This window comes from Anoplophora glabripennis, unplaced genomic scaffold (assembly GCF_000390285.2).
Source record: "Anoplophora glabripennis isolate ALB-LARVAE unplaced genomic scaffold, Agla_2.0 scaffold943, whole genome shotgun sequence".
NCBI lineage: Eukaryota > Metazoa > Arthropoda > Insecta > Coleoptera > Cerambycidae > Anoplophora > Anoplophora glabripennis.
Window position 1 is genome coordinate 145,430 of NW_019418820.1, and position 17,688 is coordinate 163,117.

General features: G+C 35.3%; 3 protein-coding genes across 4 annotated transcripts; 1 reads left to right on the forward strand and 2 right to left on the reverse strand.

Moving 5' to 3' along the window:
* The first annotated feature begins 148 nt into the window (after nt 1-148).
* On the forward strand, nt 149-12,080 carry LOC108915866 (protein virilizer). Of its 2 annotated transcripts, none has more exons than XM_018722013.1 (8): nt 149-315; nt 374-665; nt 854-1,278; nt 1,458-5,501; nt 8,005-8,259; nt 8,375-8,534; nt 11,261-11,526; nt 11,909-12,080. In XM_018722013.1, the coding sequence occupies exons 1-7, from the start codon at nt 259-261 to the stop codon at nt 11,524-11,526; spliced, it is 5,499 nt and encodes a 1,832-aa protein (XP_018577529.1). In that variant the 5' UTR covers nt 149-258; the 3' UTR covers nt 11,909-12,080. The 2 variants fall into 2 exon arrangements, with proteins under 2 accessions (XP_018577529.1, XP_018577528.1); XM_018722012.1 differs by having other exon boundaries at nt 11,261-11,522.
* On the reverse strand, nt 11,970-13,844 carry LOC108915859 (active regulator of SIRT1-like; the record flags this gene model as incomplete). The annotated part of the gene is made up of 2 exons (XM_018722003.1): nt 11,970-12,369; nt 13,680-13,844. Coding segments are annotated over 2 exons (291 nt in total), but the record flags the coding sequence as incomplete, so codon positions are not given.
* Nucleotides 13,845-15,854: 2,010 nt separating this feature from the next.
* Nucleotides 15,855-16,731, reverse strand: LOC108915863 (glutaredoxin-related protein 5, mitochondrial). The gene is made up of 2 exons (XM_018722007.1): nt 16,427-16,731; nt 15,855-16,206 (listed from the first exon to the last, which is right to left on the reverse strand). The coding sequence occupies exons 1-2, from the start codon at nt 16,668-16,670 to the stop codon at nt 16,019-16,021; spliced, it is 432 nt and encodes a 143-aa protein (XP_018577523.1). The 5' UTR covers nt 16,671-16,731; the 3' UTR covers nt 15,855-16,018.
* Nucleotides 16,732-17,688: the final 957 nt, after the last annotated feature.

The following is a 17,688-nucleotide window of genomic DNA, read 5'->3' on the forward strand; positions in this document are numbered from 1 at the left end:
GTATTATGTATAGTAGTATGTAGTACTGTATATATGGGGTATTTAGCCATTAGGTGAAGTAACCAATCAATACTTTTCTGCTTTTCTCATCAACGATGGCAACCATGGTAAAATTGGCGACCTTGTCATAACCTCAAATTTGTTTATGGTTATGTTTTGATATTTAGATTATATTTATTGTACTCCACAAATCAGTGCTCAAGAACATAAATAGAGATCAGTGGTGTATAAAACGATAAAAGTAATTGTAGATTATAAATGTCTGACCAAATTGAACTGTTGTTTTTTGATACCTTTGCTCATGATAATACAGAGGTAAAAAGTACTGAAGAGCATTATTGTTTTTTAATTATACATTTCTACTGTACTTTAGGAGATAAATTTGGATTTAGTTCAGTTTCCAAAGCCTGTATATGTAACCGAAGTTAGAATTATCCCCTTGGGTGCAAGAGTTCAAGCAGATTTTCCTGGTGGTGTTCGTTTAGGGGCTACAAATCCAAGTCAGTTCCAAATAGAGTTTTTTGTGAACGATTTGGGTAAACCTGGTGCAAGTACGTTTGAAACATTAGGAGGATTTGAATATGACCAAAATGGGTGTATTAATCTTGAGTGTACTCCTGACGAAAGTATTAGAAAGATACCAACCGATGGACTAGTTTTGAAAGGTAATTACTGTCTTTTTTGTATGTGTAGGAAGTTAAGGCAACAACTTTATTATAGTGTCAACCAAATTGTATTTGTTATGCTACATAATATATCTTATTTGTTGTAAATTTTTACGAAAAGAATAATTATTCAATTTTTACCATGAAAATGTGTGAATTTTAAACACATAGAACTTTTTTAATTCTAGGGTGGTACACAACAATCACTTTAGCAGTATATGGAACCTTAACTAATAATATAACTGAACAGATTATCCAACCTGTTGTAAATCCATCTTTACCGGCTCAGCCAAATACTATTGCTGATGCCCAACAAATTATATCTGGTACTACCATTGAGCCCGAATGGCCACAAGAATCTATACCAGCAGTGCCAGTGCCATTAGAATACAACGCTCAACCTAGTACTACTTATCATCAACCTTATAATCAGACGGAACCCTACTCGCAGGAATTTACTGAATATTACCCTGATGTACCAAAGGATCCAAGGGGTTATCATCATACTCCAGAAACTGATTGGGATGTTAAAGGTAGACCACGAATTCCTGACACTGAACGTGATAGAGATAGGGACAGAGACAGAGAACGCAGCAGAGATGTAACATATCAGGTATGTTTGATTAGACACAACATCTGCAGGCATGTACCGGGAGTTTGCCCACCTAAAATATGTGTTGGTCCATCCTAGTAAGTGACTTTTTTTTCCCTTTTGGTTTATCATTTACATTCTTGGCACTCCACTGTAACAATCTCCATAATGGAAATAAAACTAGTTTTTTTTTGTCGTAGAAAACTGGTAGTCTCGACAGAGATCATGGAAGATTGGATGTTGAACGTAGAGACAGGGACAGGGAAAAGAGATACTCTAGATCAGAAAGCAGAGACAGAGACAGACAGTCGAGGGAATATCGGGATATTGACAGAGACAGAGATAGAGACAGAGAACATGACATAGAATGGAGTGATCATGACAGACATGACCACGATTGGAATGAAAGGGGCAGAGATAGAGCACACGATCGAGATAGAGACAGAAGCGATCACTGCTTTAAACATGACGACTACAGGAGATCGTATAATCGGAACGACGATAGAGAAGACCGTAAACGTCCAAGAACCCCACCCATGCAATCGCCTAAAAGACCTCACACGCCTCCAAAAGATAAATCCCCACCGGTAGAAAATTTGCCCGAAGAAGATCCAGAGAAACATAAAAGAGAAAGGGAGGAGACGAAAACAAAAAGCCCATCAAGAGATCTCAAGGAAGCAAGAACCCCTCCCACTGAGGAGAGTACTCAGATGGACGTCGAAGAATTCGAGCCGATATTGAGCGATGAAGACATACTCGATGACGGTGAACATTATCAAGACGTAGATTATGACTACAGTATGTACACAAACAACGACGATATTATCAAACTGTTTACCCCAGGCATTACGGAGTTGAGCAAATACCCCAAGACGAAAAGTTTTGTCATAAAGAATAATTCCATTGAAATCGACGAGGCTCTTAGAGTGTCCATAGGCATAGCAGACGATTATTTCAAATCTAGCATAACTAAATATAACCCTCAGACGTTTGATAAGTTAAATACAGAAATTAAAGAAGAATTTATCCACCTATGTGAGAGACTGACGAGTACGATAGGACCAACGACTGTATTTTGTGACATATCGAGGCTGTACGTTGATACAAAGTCGATGAATCCCCAGAATTTAAGTGCTGAGGACAAGGAGCTGGCAGAGCAGGTGCATTTTATAGTTGAATCTCTAATGGACTGGTTGAAAATTGCGATGAACTACGACCTGGCCAACATTCAGGATCAGCCGGCGTATAAGATTAGACACATTAAGTGCGGTGTACGATTGGCTGATTGGTGCTGCACTTGTATCGATTTTATCAAACTGCTCTGGCAGAACAATTTTAATATGCACAAGGAATTGTTGAACTTGTACGATCAGGAATATATGGCGCTGTCGATAAAATTAATGATAGTGAAAGCTTTGGACACATACTTACAGCACAAGTTTTCGATAGAGAAGTTTCTGCTCGGGAATATTTCTAATTTGCCGATGGAAAATGGGTATTACGATACGATGCCGGTTTCGGAAATGAACGGTTACAAAATACTCGTTCAGAATCTGAGGAAAAGCACTTTGGTCCGGATAAAATTCGCGTTAACTTCCATACTGAAAAAGTTAAACTTGTACGAGGTGCTTCATAAAATGCACAGCATCTTAATCAAACTACGGAACGTTTCTCATGATATCTCGACAGAAGAAATTAATTTAATCACAAAGTCGCTGAACGAAATATTACACTTCTGTCGTTGCGGACCGTTCACGTTTTCACAACCCAAACGGTTTTTACCTGTATCCGCTCAGTTCGAAATCTCACGCAGCCATTTAAATAACGTTTTGGTCGAGTATTTCAAGATGTTTAACTTATTACAGTGTTTCGTGCTGCTCCTCACATACCCAAGCACTTTAAATTTACCGCTCATTAAAACGCCTATATTCGAGATTATTTCTAACTTACTAGAAATACCCGAAGGCCTGCAGTATCTCTCAGAAAACAGCGAAACGATTAATATTCTCTTAAAGTGTCTCTTGAGGACGGACGAAGAAATACAGTATAATATTCAAGAAGGTTTGGAGATAAGATCCCACCATTTGGGTTTGACGGTCGCTTATAAGATACAGTCATTGTACCACATCGAATGCTTGTTAGCGATAGGGAGAAAACTCGGATTCGATTATGACGCTTCCGAGGTCGTGGACGAGCTGCACGGTTTGTTCTGCTTGACGTTTTCACCTATCGGGAAGGTTAGTTGTGCCGAAACGTTGAGCTTAAACGATAATGTCCAGTGTCTTCTGCAGTTTCTAGAACCTGTAGTTTCGAAAGAAAAGTCGGAGACACAATTATCCAAAGTTAAAAAGTCGCCCGGGATTTCGTACATTGTAGATTTATTGACGATTGCCGTTACAGCTGCCTCTAACGTTAATATTATAGAAAAACATTCGAAATTCCTTTTCCAGTTGATCAGTCAACAGGACGTATTCGAGGATGTTGTAAGCAACAAATTGAAAGAGCTCCGTTTATATTTGTTTCCGTTTGAAAATATTATTTCGCTTACTTCCGATAACATAACGCCGTTCTTAGACGTTATCGATAAACAGTCAGAAAATTTTATACAGAACATCGGATCTTTAATAACAAGTCTGAGGGTAATTCAGCACCTCGGCATATCCAAACACTCTCATTCGACGGCCAGTTTATCCGAAAATCCTTTGTGCGATTATATCGAATTAAAACATAAACATGTGATACTCCAACTGTATTCCCTGGATGGAACGGCGGTGCTTTCAAAATTATTGCAAAGAATTTGCGAACATTACGAACAACCGAGCCTACATTCCTCCATTTTTGTGTCTAACCAAGGACTGCAAATCTTGAATGTAATCAATCCTTGCATTTCCCTCCTCAAACAAATGTTGGCTTACGTGATCCAGTGCCAAAACGTTAACTTTAAAGACCTCACGACCATTCCAGTATTTCTTCAGACGTATAACCTACTTACTAGTTTCCCGACGAGTGCGTCGGGGTATTATTTAGCGCAAAAAGTAAAGACGAAGATCGTCGAGGCATTGTTGGTCTATACACAACCAGTTTCGGAGGAAGTGAACGAAAAAGATTCTTTGAATAAAACGCTGTGGACGCAAATGTGTGGCGAACTTATAAAATACACCACTTCCTCGCCTTACACTTTTATATCTGGACTGTTAATTTTTTCTGAATTACTTCCTTTACCGTTACCGGTTCAGACCCAAGACGATTTGTCGAAAGAAGAAATTTCTTGGATAATTAACTTGAGGAAGCTTTGGTCTGCCCATTTACATCCGCACAGTACTATAATCCAAGACATGGTGAATAGGCTGTGTATATCCACGCAACCTCAACTATTGAATTTATTACGAAGGATTTGTGTGCAAATCTCCGACTTGGCGGCCAATTCCGCCATAATGATAGCAAGAGGTATATTGGATAACGTTTACAATGCTCTAATTCCGAAAGAGGACATGAAAATGGGCCCTTGCAATAGTCACATAGCCAGACTATTAAACTTTTTAGCTTGTTTAGTTACTCATAATACAATAAAATGTGCGATTCTTCATCTCATTCATACGAACAGTACGGTAACGTTAAAAACAGATGAAAAGTATGTATCGTTAATACCTGCTTTCGCGCAAATTTTGAAGACTAACTGCTCCACAACTAGTCACATCCAAGCACAAGAGTGCATATTAAGTATTATTCAGAGCTTTTGCGACGTCGAGATAACCGTGATGCAGAACTCTTTAGCTGAATCGAGAGAACTCCCGTCGGAGGTATATCTAGCGAACGCGATGCCGATAAAAGAACACCTCTTAGTGTTCATACATATAATGTGGGAACACCTGACGACAGAAAATTCCTTCGTGACCTATTTACCCATCGTACGAACTTTATTGTTATTGACAGAACACGATTACGGTTTCTATCACTTGAGGGAACACTTGTTGAAGAAGAACGATCTATTTCTTGTTTTATTGAATAAATTAGCGGATAACTTTTCGAAAACGAATGCAGAGTGTCTGTCGACGTTGAACACTTTGGTTGAGTTTCTAAGGGTTTGTGTAACGACGGAAGAGGAAACGGAACCGAATCTGTTATACACTCCTAGGAAAATCAAGTTGACCTTGACGGAGATGAAATCGCTTATAGGGTGGCCGCCTGCAGAGGACAAGACCCAGGAAAAGCACCCTCTGAAAAATTTGGAGGTTATTTTAAAGGTAAGGTTTTATAATTATAAGTTAAGATTAAATCTAGCAACTTATGGGATAGGGTTGCCAACTTCCTCGTGACTTTTAGGGGCGACTTTATCAAAAAAGCAGGATTTCCACAAAAAATATTAGGACGCTAATTATAGAAAAGGTTACTTAACATTTTGCTCATGTGAAAATAATATAAAAAATCGTATATAAAACAAATGATATAAATTAACTGTTGCGGCTTCACCGCAAAAGGGTGTTTTTGTAATTACAATTCATTTTTTAAAATATATAAAATAAATTTTCTATTCTTTTTCATTTGTTGCAACAACATGTTTGTTTCGAGTTTATTCACTCAAATACGAAAATCCTTCTTATTTTTACGTACTGTTTTTTGTTGGAGATGGTTTTTGTATATAATTCAATTCATTCCATTCGAGAGACTCGAATAGTAACAAGTGCGTGTGATTCCCAACTCCATAAGAAATAAATAGACAGCCGAATCAACATTTTCAAGACATCAGAAGGGCCCTTCAAGAACATAGGAGTTTCAAAGGAGGTAAGCCATCTCCAACCATTTTATTTCTTTATTCATACAGTCCACCACTTTGAATAACCGTGGCGTTATAACATTAACAATAATTAAATAGAAAAATAAAAATAATAAAGAAAATAAAAACATACAAAAAACAAAAATATAACATGAACAAATTAAAAAAAACTGAAAAAAAAAAGAGAGATCAGTAGCTTACCACCAGAGGTCAAAAATAACTTGTAGCCACAGCAATTTTCAATTTTGACCAAGACCACTTTTTAATATAATTGATCTCAACAAATTTGAAACAATTTAGCAAAATAAAATGGGGCTTTTTTAGTGTTATTTACAGTAAGTATTACTTTCTTTCCCATCATTTTTTTGTATTGTTCCATTGAATAATGACCTCTTTGCCACGCAACTTGCAAATAGTCCCAATAGTCTTCAGAATTTTGTAAAATTGTCCTTAACAGATTGCCAATTTGAAAAATTTTCTAATATTAAAACTATTACCACCTACTACGAATTCTTTCTCCCTGGATTTGTCTAAAGCGTTTGATTGTGTCGATCATGATATTTTATTAACAAAATTTTTGGAATGTGGCATAAGAGGCGTGGCAAAGAATCTGATAGCATCATATCTTCACGATCGAATGCAATGCATTGCAGAGGTTAAGTTGGGAAAATTTATAAAATCAAATAAAATGTTAATACAGAAAGGTGTACCTCAGGGATCAATATTGGGACCATTGCTTTATATTATATATACTAATGATTTACCATTAAGAACAAATGAATATGTGGTTCAATATGCTGACGACAGTACAATAGTTTTTGATTCACCTGATCTTAATATAATTCAAGGAACTATAAATAATACTGTTGAAACTTTGAAAAAATATTTTGCTTCATTGAATTTACAGCTAAACAAGGATAAAACCCAAATGATAACATTTTCAAAGGGAAATGGTCACGAACTACCACTTGCAAATACGGTTAATGAGCCAAAATCAGTAAATCATTTGTTGTTTCTGGGAATCACAATTGATTCGCGTCTAGATTGGAGGTACCATGTTGATTCCTTAGAGCGGAAAATGGCCCAATATTGTTATGCGTTAAAGATATTGTCACAAAATATTAATGTTGAAGCAGCTTTTTCAGCATATTTTGCTTATATACAATACAATATATTAAATATGGAATTATTTTTTGGGGCATGTCCTCTGATGCGAAACGAATATTTGTTTTGCAGAAGAGATGTCTTAGGAATATTTTAAATATGACTCAAAGAGAATCCTGCAAGAATGTTTTCATTTCTAAAAACGTGCTCACATTAATAGGTTTGTATATTTATCAGGCAATCATCTTTGTAACTGAAAACAGATCCTTCTTCGACAGCTACCAAAAAGAACACGCGTACTATACAAGGAATAAAGATGTGTTAATGCCGAATGTATCTCAATTTACTTACATCCAAAAAAATATACCTCACTCTATAATAAAAGTTTTAAATAAGTTACCCAACAGTACTAGTGCTTTACCTATTAAGATTCTGAAGAAGAAATTGAAATAATTTTAGGAAGCGAAGGCTTATTATGCTGTGGATGAATATTTCAATGATAATCTATCCAATTGTTTTTAAAATGTGTTTTTTTTTGACGATGTTATTTTAATGTTTGTTCTATTATTGTATTTTTTTTAACTTGACTTGTTCAACGCTCATTTTTGAGCATGATGTACATTGCATCTGAACTAAATAAATCTATCTATCTATTTATCTATCTATCTATCTATCTTTTTATTTTCCACATAAAACTTGAATAAACATTATTTTTACTGACTGTACATTTTGTTGCCTCTTGGAAATTATTTAAATAATCAAAATGGTTACCCTTAAAAAAATGGTGGTAATGATATCGGGACAGTTGGCAACCCTAGTGAGAGTCATTGTAGCTTTTTCAGTAATACGTTTTTTTTTAACTCGATCAGAAAGTGGTGGAAGAAAATAACACATTTGAGAGCTTTTTGGAAGGCGTTTCTGCGCTTTTAAAATTATTGGAAGAGGACAAAAAAGAAGAAAGTAAAGAAACTTACACGGAAATAATGCTTCCAGCACCAGAAACGCTGTTGGTTCAATTTTCGTGCAGAACGGTTTTCAGTTCTGTCGATGCTTGCGATGAAAGGTTAACCGCTAGATATTGGCTTGCGGCTCCAACCGATGAAGGAGACACCGATATGGAAAATGTATGTACATGCTTAAATACTTGGTCATGTTAGATTTTTTTTTGTAATCACTAGTTTTATTTCATGTCAAGTTATATGTAAGGGATATTGTACATTTTGATGAATAAAATTGTAGGTGACATGCGATTTGATAGAAATTTGTCGACAAAACCTACGTCAGGACTACAATATAGTAAAAGAAGTTGAAAAATTGTGTAGGATATCCAGGTCGGATAATCCTGAGGACAAGGAGAAACAAATCGATGATCAAAAATTGAAAATGAAGAAACCGCTTGGTATGTATGCCCCATTTTTAATTAAAGCCATTGTGAGGTTGTTTTAAGTTAATTTACAAATATTATGCCAACCTGTGAGATATGAGTCAGTCAGTTATCGCTAAACTCAGAATTTTCGGACCATCATTCCTTTTAATCTCCAGCAATTTACTTCAAATTAGATCAATTGTACGCCTAAGTTTGTTTAGTCTACACCAGGTTTCGGCAACCTCTTTTACTAGGGGGGCATACGAAGGTTGCCTTTTATATTTTGGGAGGATCCTGGTGCTGCCATCTGACAAACGATATTCCTATCGTAAAATTTGATTTTTTGTCGGTATACTTACTTGGAACGTTTTAACGTTCAGGCACTGTTTGTGTTATTTACTGTGAACTGAAAAGTTCATTTCAGTTAAAAAATGGAATTAAGACATGAACATTTCAGTGCGATTTTTTTTTTAAACTTGACGTGGATTAACAACAGTGCATTTGACGAAGCACCATAAAAAAACTGTATAACTGTAGTATACGGAATTTAATTGTGGCCCTGGTTCGCTCAGTGATGAATTTCGTGAAGGTCGACCAAAATCGATCGTTGTTCCAGAATATGCAAGAATGTGACTTATCGTATCGACAAGCTTTAGTGGGACCAGCATATATTCAATATTGCATGAACAGTTGGCCGACAAAAAAATTTGTTCACGTTGCTTCGAAAATTGGTTCAAGCACATGCAAAACTGTATTGTATAGAGCAGGGGTCGGCAAGTAATTTTAGGTGCGGTCCGGATATTTTTGAAAATTTTTAACGAGGTCCAGAAAAAAATTCATATTTCTTATTTTTTTTTATTTTAATTTGGACTCACATTTAATCTGCTTACTAATTAAAAACTCAAAACACTCACACAATTATAAAATACTAGAAAAAATGATAAGATTGGCACTTAAACGTAAAAAACATTTTTCAAATAATTTATTTGAGTAATTTATACTTTCAAAAAATGTTTGGCGGTCCAGTATTTTACCTTCCGCGGTCCGGACCTGGACCGCGGTCCGCCAGTTGCCGACCCTTGGTATAGAGAATATTTTGAAAAACAATCAAACCATATATCATCATTAATTTTTTTTTGTTCTCTACACTCGAAATATAAAAGGCAATCCTCGTACCAGAAATGTGGGAATTTGATGGTAACCTTGGGATAAAGATGAGGGAGGGGCAAGCAATATTTAAACATGAAATGAAAATATTGATGTAACATAATGCCATCTTGAAATGTGGCATATAAATTGAATTCCCAGTTCGTAGGCATTGGTCCAAATGACCGTCAGTTATGTCGGGTCCACATCAAACCTACAAAGGAGAAACAAAACAGAAACTGTATGTTTTTCAACAATGCTGCAACAAAGTTGCAACATTTCAGCAACTTTTTTGTCTCGGCTCCGTTTTGTCACCGGATTTCTGAACAATTTCGAGTCCCGTCGCTTGTTGGTAAATATGAAAGGATTTCTGTTTTGTTTGCTTTATCGGCAACTGTGTCAATTCAGTGTGGACGGAGAAACAAAACTTTAAATATCGTTCACGTGTGCTCATTTGTTAAATGTAATTACTGTGAAACGGTGTAAGAAAAAACGAAGTGGACAGTGGATAACACTTGTAAATTAATAGAGATGTATCGAGAAACCCGATTGTTATGGGAAAACGGTAAAGAAAAAATTGGTAAAACTAGAATGTATCCCGCCTGATAAACCATTGTTGTCTTCACGGATATCTGTAATTAAATTTTCTACTCCGTGATTCGTTCGTCTTCGCAAAGTGGGTCTCACCCAAAAACGTCTTATTTTCCACTTAAAATTTAACAAAATATAATAATAACCAGCTATTAGAACGAAATTGTCGTCTTCGGCATTACGAAAACGGTAACGAAACATGCTTCTGGTGAGGACTGCAAGGACAAAACTGAAACATGAAATGTTTGTTGCTGTTTTGTTTTGAATAAATGGACTGTGGTGTAGACTTTGTTTCGAAACAGTTTTGTTGCCTAAAAGTTTTGTTTTTGTTTTGTTTTGTCGGTTTAATGTGGACCCGACTTTAGAACACATTTTCTCAACAATGAGAAATTATTTCCATTCATTAAATTCCAAAATTTGTCTTCGTTATGATGTCATTTGCTGTCAGAGCATTCATAAATGATTACAAGCCACATAACCAGTAATTTTGTGTGGAGCATAAATTTTATTTCCTTCATGATAGCAATTTTGGAAAAATTAAAACAATAAGATCAAGATCACATTAAAACACATGTTGTTTTACTGGCTGGTGATTGGTGTGATATTTCATGAAATTCTATTCAACCAATCGGCGATCGCATTATCTCTAGCGTGTTTGGCAAACTGACGAGTGGTAGCATTTCCATGGCAATAATTTTCTATTAGCATTTTTAAATATGGGAAATTACCTTTCCAAATATGTGATTTCCAGAGCTCCAATTTAGCTTTAAGCGCATTTAATGTGCTTATCATAGAAGCAATACAGTTTCTACCCAGTACTTTCAGATTTAATTCCTTCGATGTTGATGTCAAATTAGTTAAAAAGCCAAGCTTAATGAACCAAGGCTTTTACTGTAGTTATAACAAATTTCATTTCTGCATAATAGAAATTCTTTCACCTGTAGTAATTAATTTAAAAACCGCTTAACCCCTGGTCAACTAAATAAATAGTGGACTACAAGAATTGACGTTTCCTTTCACAGTGGCTCCGATAAGAGCAAAGAACTTTGCAAGAACTATCCAGCAGAGACCGGACCTCTTTAGATCGAGACCACCTAACACGTCCAGACCACCATCACTTCACGTGGATGACTTCGTTGCTCTTGAAACCTGCGGGGCTCAACCCACTGGCCCCACGGGATATAATAAAATCAGCAGAGAATTCCTTGCGTCTACGCGAATTGCGAGGGGAACGAGGGGACGGGCTTTCGTTACTTCAGAGAGATCCGTCCAGTACCGCCAAATGTAAGTACGTAAGCTTTTATTTTATATTTTATATTATTTATATAACTAACTAATTTGGTAGAATTTTCTTTTAAATTTAAATTTTATTAGATGATAAATAATATCAGCAACAAAATAAATTTTTTAGCACAAATAGCGTAATTACTTTTTTGTTTATTGTTTCTTTGGAGTTTCTCAAAATAATATAAATTGGGGAATTGTCGAAGCCTTGGCAGTTCTATGTCTTAATTTGCTTCTAAGTTGACAGTACCAGGAATGGCCAATAATAATATTTGAAAGATTCAGGTTAAAAAAATCACCCGGTACAATCTACTCGTATATTTTAGAAAATATATTGTAAAAATTATGAATTTACTAATAATTTATTAATCATATTATTCTTTCAGGCCGTGGTGGGGTGCTGGAATTGGAAGAGGCCCGTATCAGATGTAACGTATTTCATTTACGTAATGTTTTGATAAAATTTATTAATTCCTAGTTGATCTACATTTTTCTTTGTGTAAGATAATGAATGTAAAAATAGATAAACTTCCAATAAAAACTAAGCCAAAAATTCCACTACCGAGTAATATCATCTGTGGAGGTGTATACGCCTCAAAAATATTTTCTGTAACCGGTAAAATCGGTAACAACATTAACAGGAAAAATAAATATAATAGTGTACCGACGCTCAATCCAAGTTCTATCGTTCCCAGGAAACGATCTGATAAGTGCATTGCGTTTAGTCGTCAAAATATTCTTCCTCAAATTTCTTAAAGTCTTCCTCCGTAAAAGCAGTTTTGCTGTTATCTTTCTTCTGTTTCTTCACCTTTTTCACTGGCCTTTTTGTAACTGCTCTCTCGATAATCTGTAAAAGTTATTTTTGTTTGAATTTTTAAAGGAAACTGCTTGTTTTAAAGATTACTTTTCTAATTGCTAAAAACCAACTAAAAGTTTTACCATTGTGGCATTTTTTTTAACAGTTCCTCCGGAATAGTCTACATATTTAACTAAAGTTTTTCTTTTTGCTCACCTCAGTCTTGTTTTGTTTGTATACCTCAACTAATTGGCATAGCTACAAACCGTATAATATTTGCTGAGGTAGAATTCCGACAAAAGAAAAGCCAATAAAGTTCTATTACTGGAACTACTGTAACAATTTACTGCGGCCTTGAAATTTTTCACGTTTCAGAATATTAAAATATAACGTAGATTTGTTGGATTAAAATGTGTTTTTATGTCTTTTACAGTACAGTATAGTACAATTCATAAGCCAAAAAACTTGCATTATGTTCTGACAAAAATAAGTTTTAATGAAATTATTACTACAGCTTCTTTTTTTTGGAGCCCAAGTGACAGGTTGAGGTATTCCCTTAATTTCCAATGTTCCGATGTTTTAAGAAAAAGTTTCTATAGTCATCCGTCAAGTCAAGTCAAGTCAAGAGCAAGTGACACTACTATGCAAAGCATTGTACAATACTCTGCGGTCGAAATTATAGAGAGTGACTCATCGCTAGCTTTTGGACTAGTAAGAGAGATAAAGCGCGCCGAGAACGAAAATCCATTGGCGTGTCTGCGTAAAAGGCAACAAGATATAGAAAATATTGAAAAAAGATAATAAAACATAACATCTAATATTTTTTTACGGTTTGCTATAACGGGCACTTTGATCCATTTTAATTATTACAGCATTTTAAAACGTCCTAGTTGTGTTTTTTTAATTTATAAATTTATTATAGCAATGGAATTAGACCCCTCGTCTACGCTTATGCTATGACGTTTCTCAGGATGGCTAAATCAAGTCCGTTTACACCCACTAAAAAATAATTTCCCTATTCCCTACCAAGTGCAAGAGACAGATAGAATATAGATCGACATTCAGTGTAACTCAGTCTATAGACGATTATAGATTCTATCGATGTGCGTAGTGAGCGGCACAAAGATAAATAATATTGAACCGTTATAAAAATCATTTTATATTTTATGCGCATTATAGTAATAGTGTATTTATATTGTCTTAGTCACTCTCTATAATTTCGACCGCGGAGTATAGTGTCTGCCGTTCAACTGCAAGTGTGGTGCCACACTTATCACTGCCAACAGGCAGATATCTATAGAAAATCAAATGTATCAACATAAACATTTCTTTAAGCCTGTATCGATAGTAATTTCACTTACTTGATTTATAGTTTCCTTATCTAATGTGACTTTACTTGCTTCCTTTATTAATTTCAGCTTTTCTAAATTTTCCTTTAAAATTTGATCTCTTGTTTTAAAATTTCTCTTAGCTTCGACAATATTTATTTTATTTTTATGAGAAAGTATATTTACTTTTTCCACTGAAACGTAAAATTAATGTAACACATTGCTTTTCCATAATATTATTTTTACCTTTTCCACCTTTGACGTGCCTTTTGGTAATAAATTTTTGATTTTGCGGTACTAATCCAAATACTTCTTTCTTTTTTTTGGGAGCTAAAACAAGTTTATAGTCTAAAATAACAGGTATTAAAACAAGGGAGAAACTATGTATTAAGTAAAAGCCTTAAAAAATATTTCGGAACACAATAAATTAACATTTTCTTAACTTCTGAAACAATGTTTAAACTTAATTGTATCTAGTAATTCCTATTAAAAAATAATTAGAATATGTATAAAGGCAGCAAGCGCCTCCTGTATGAATAGTACAAAGAAATCAGTTTCTAGTGAAGTAACTTCTAATTAAAAAAATTACCATCTTTCCCAACCTACATAATTTAAAAAGTTGTAAAATACTCATAACTGCGTTCCCATTCTACATTCTGTTCAATTTAATCTTGTGATTTTAATTTTGTTACATATAATTTTAATCAGAAAAATACTATTATGTTGCAATTATAAAAAACGGCATTGTCACCTGTGTTATGAGTAGTAGAATCGACGATTTCTAAACCCTTGCGAACTAAAGATGCACTCATTTTCTATATTTCGAACGTTTTTGAAATTCCTTAATTATTAGTGGTTATGTATGTTATGTTGGACGTTAGACCACTGAATTGCGTTGGATAGGGAAGGAAAATACTAAGATAATGGAAATATCAGATTTCTCTTCCCAGAACCATAGAATTTATTATCGAGAATAGTAGCTTTCGATTTGACATTTTGATGAGAAGAAAGACTGAGGTGAGGTAAATCAATCATCTTATGACGATCTCGATTTACGTGCACTTTTACAACGAGCGCGCACAATATATGTACAATATACAACTTTCAAGTTCGATTTAATTTGATTGAGTCTGATAATATCGTAGGGCATATACTACTGGAGGCAGCGTCTCAGTGGCCGAGAGTGTAACGGAGGTTTAGAGAGAGAGGTAAATGAGGATTGCTATCTCTCTCCAGCAACACGCGATTGCATGTTGCTAGAGAGAGATAGCAAATGCATTCCTATATCCGTCTCTCTCTAAACCTCCACTACACTCTCGCCCACTAGGGCTTGGGGCCACTTTCTAGCCATGGAATAATGGCGCGTGGCGCGTAGTGCGCTGCTTCCGGTAGTAAATACTCTAAAGATAATATAACCACAGTTATTACACCATTGTATTAATAGCGGATATGAACATTAAGAAAACAGTTTTCATGTGATCCTTTGAGCATATTCAACAGGAGGTAGCCTGCCAAAGGCTGGGAGCGTTACAAGGCGAAGAGAGAGATAGCTAATACGAAGGAACTTTGTTATCTCTCTTTTGCCGAATGTGATTGATTGTTTCTGTCAGGTAGGATCAGTTGTGAGCCAATCACGTTCGGCGAGAGAGAGATAGCAAATTTGTTTTTTCTTGCGTTACATCCTTTCTAAATAGCCAATAAATAATCAACATTTAACGCGACAAATTCAGCTCCTGAGGGTCGGGAACCAGTGAATTGGGTCAGCAACAAAAATGGCCGGGTTTCTCATCTCTCATCTCTATTGCTAAATTTTACTGGCACAGGTTGTTGAACAGAAGATAATTTTGGCTTGTAAGTGTTGCCAATGGATCTATAATATGGCGGAATTTTTAAAATTGTCCTTTTTTGCGCCATTACTTTGTTTAAAATAATATTGAAAACTCTCTACTGAAGCATGGTACATCAAATCTTTCTAGAGCAACATTTTCAATCATTCTGAATTACTCTGTATAAAATTATTTAAAATTACATTTTACAATAAGCAATCTCATTTCACTTGTTATTTCGAAGTTCAATGCAATTTGCGGTGCCATCTACCTATAGATCTGATATAGTATACTAAGATCTATGCCTCTCATATCTACCAACACAAAAAATTAAAATAACTGCAAGAAGCAAATTTAAATTTGAATTGAAGAATAATACAAATTTAAACATAACAAAATGAAGCCAAGCTTCTATTTATTCATTAACGAATATATCTAAATATAACCAATTTTCAATAAAACAGCACATAAAAAACACGTGTAAATAACCATGTGTGTGTTGCAATTCACTAGTATTCGGATTTATTCGAATTGCAACAGTTGTAACTATTTCTTTGTTTCACCAGTAGGACTTTCTTCTTTATCCAAAAGAGCACTATTTATACCTGCCTTTTTCAATTCTTCAATTAAATCACCCGATTGATGCATTTGAATAATTATATCACAACCACCAACAAAGTCCCCATTTATATATACCTGTGGAATTGTTGGCCAATTAGAATATTCTTTTATACCTAAAAATTGGGTGAGTTTATGTACCTTATAATAAAATTTATATGTAAAATAGTCATTAAACAACATAGCAATTGTATATATGAAAATCAAATGTCTATATTATACCTATATTGTGCATTTGTACCTGCACATATATAACAAAACTTACTCAATTGATAATTAGTTATTAGAATATATACGATATATTCATAATACATTAGTATATAATTTAAAAAATACCTTGGCGAAGTGAATCATCTTTCAGCACATTATGAGCATCATAACTAACCCCGTGCATTCGTAAAACTTGTACAACAGCATTGCTAAAGCCACATTGGGGTTGCTGTGGGACTCCTTTCATGAACACGACAACTTTGCTATTTTTGACTAATTTTTCTATTTCTTCTTTAGATTTTACACTATAAAGTCTTGAAATTGTAGATCCTACTTTTATTAAACGTCTTGAGTTTCTCAAAAATTCCATTGCAATTTGTTCTTAACCTGAAAATGAAAGTAGAGGTAGAACTAGAATGCAACAAAATATACAAAATGTATATCAATTTATCCAATTGATTTTTCTTCTTCTTCTTCTAATATTTGCTCATCTCCTTGCTCATACTATACAATGGGCGAAACAGCTATGTTTTATTACCTCAGTCTTAGAGCATATACTACTGGAGGCAGCCTGCCAGTGGCCGAGAGTGTAGCGGAGGTTGTAGAGAGAGAGAGAGAGAGGTAGTACAGGAGGGAATTTGCTATCTCTCTTTAGCAACATGCGATTGGTTCTGCCGAGAACAGCTGCTTTTGTCGTTGACAGGGGGTGAGGACGGCAGCCAATCGCGTGCTGCTAGAGAGAGATAGCAAATATATAGATATATATCTCTCTCCAACCTCCGCTACACTTTCGGCCACTGGGACGCTGCCTTCAGTAGTATATGTTCTAAGACCTCAAATGTTCAACTTAGAGCATATACTACGCAATGCCGCAGTGAGAGTGTAGCGGAGGTTTAGAGAGATAGCAAAATCACTCCAAACCCTTCTCTCTCTCTAAACTCCGCCACACTCTCGCCCACTGGGACGCTGCCTCCAGTAGTGTATGCCCTAAGGTTTTCTGCTCTGTTATTCTGAATAGTACTTAACCAATTGAGATTAACTACGATCTTAGGTAAATAAAATACAACAAAATGTCAAAATAATACTTTCAAGTAAAATATTTATTTGTATTTTTGCAGTGGAGTACTGGAGGTAGCCGAGGAGCATGCCATTGGGCGAAAAGTGTGACTGATTGTGCGAGAGAGACAGACAACATTTTCTAAGATATTCTGTCTCTCTCGCTCACTCAGCCACACTTTTCGCAATGGCATTGTATGGTACCTCCATATCTTCTATACACTCCAGTATTATATGCCCGAAGTAATCAACAGTCGTTTAATCGAGTTCCTAGCGGGCAGCCGACCAGAGCACACGTGTTTTGTGAAAGTGTAGTGCAAGGAGCAAATTCT

What these genes read in the sequence shown, in the direction of transcription:
- LOC108915866 (XM_018722012.1), top strand. Translation starts at nt 259, where the DNA reads ATGTCTGACCAAATTGAACTGTTGTTTTTTGATACCTTTGCTCATGAT. An exon ending in GAGACACCGATATGGAAAAT is followed by an intron (nt 8,260 to 8,374) that starts GTATGTACATGC and finishes ATAAAATTGTAG; the next exon opens with GTGACATGCGATTTGATAGA. An exon ending in GAAAATGAAGAAACCGCTTG is followed by an intron (nt 8,535 to 11,260) that starts GTATGTATGCCC and finishes TTCCTTTCACAG; the next exon opens with TGGCTCCGATAAGAGCAAAG.
- LOC108915863 (XM_018722007.1), bottom strand. Translation starts at nt 16,670, where the DNA reads ATGGAATTTTTGAGAAACTCAAGACGTTTAATAAAAGTAGGATCTACA. An exon ending in AGATGATTCACTTCGCCAAG is followed by an intron (nt 16,207 to 16,426) that starts GTATTTTTTAAA and finishes CCCAATTTTTAG; the next exon opens with GTATAAAAGAATATTCTAAT.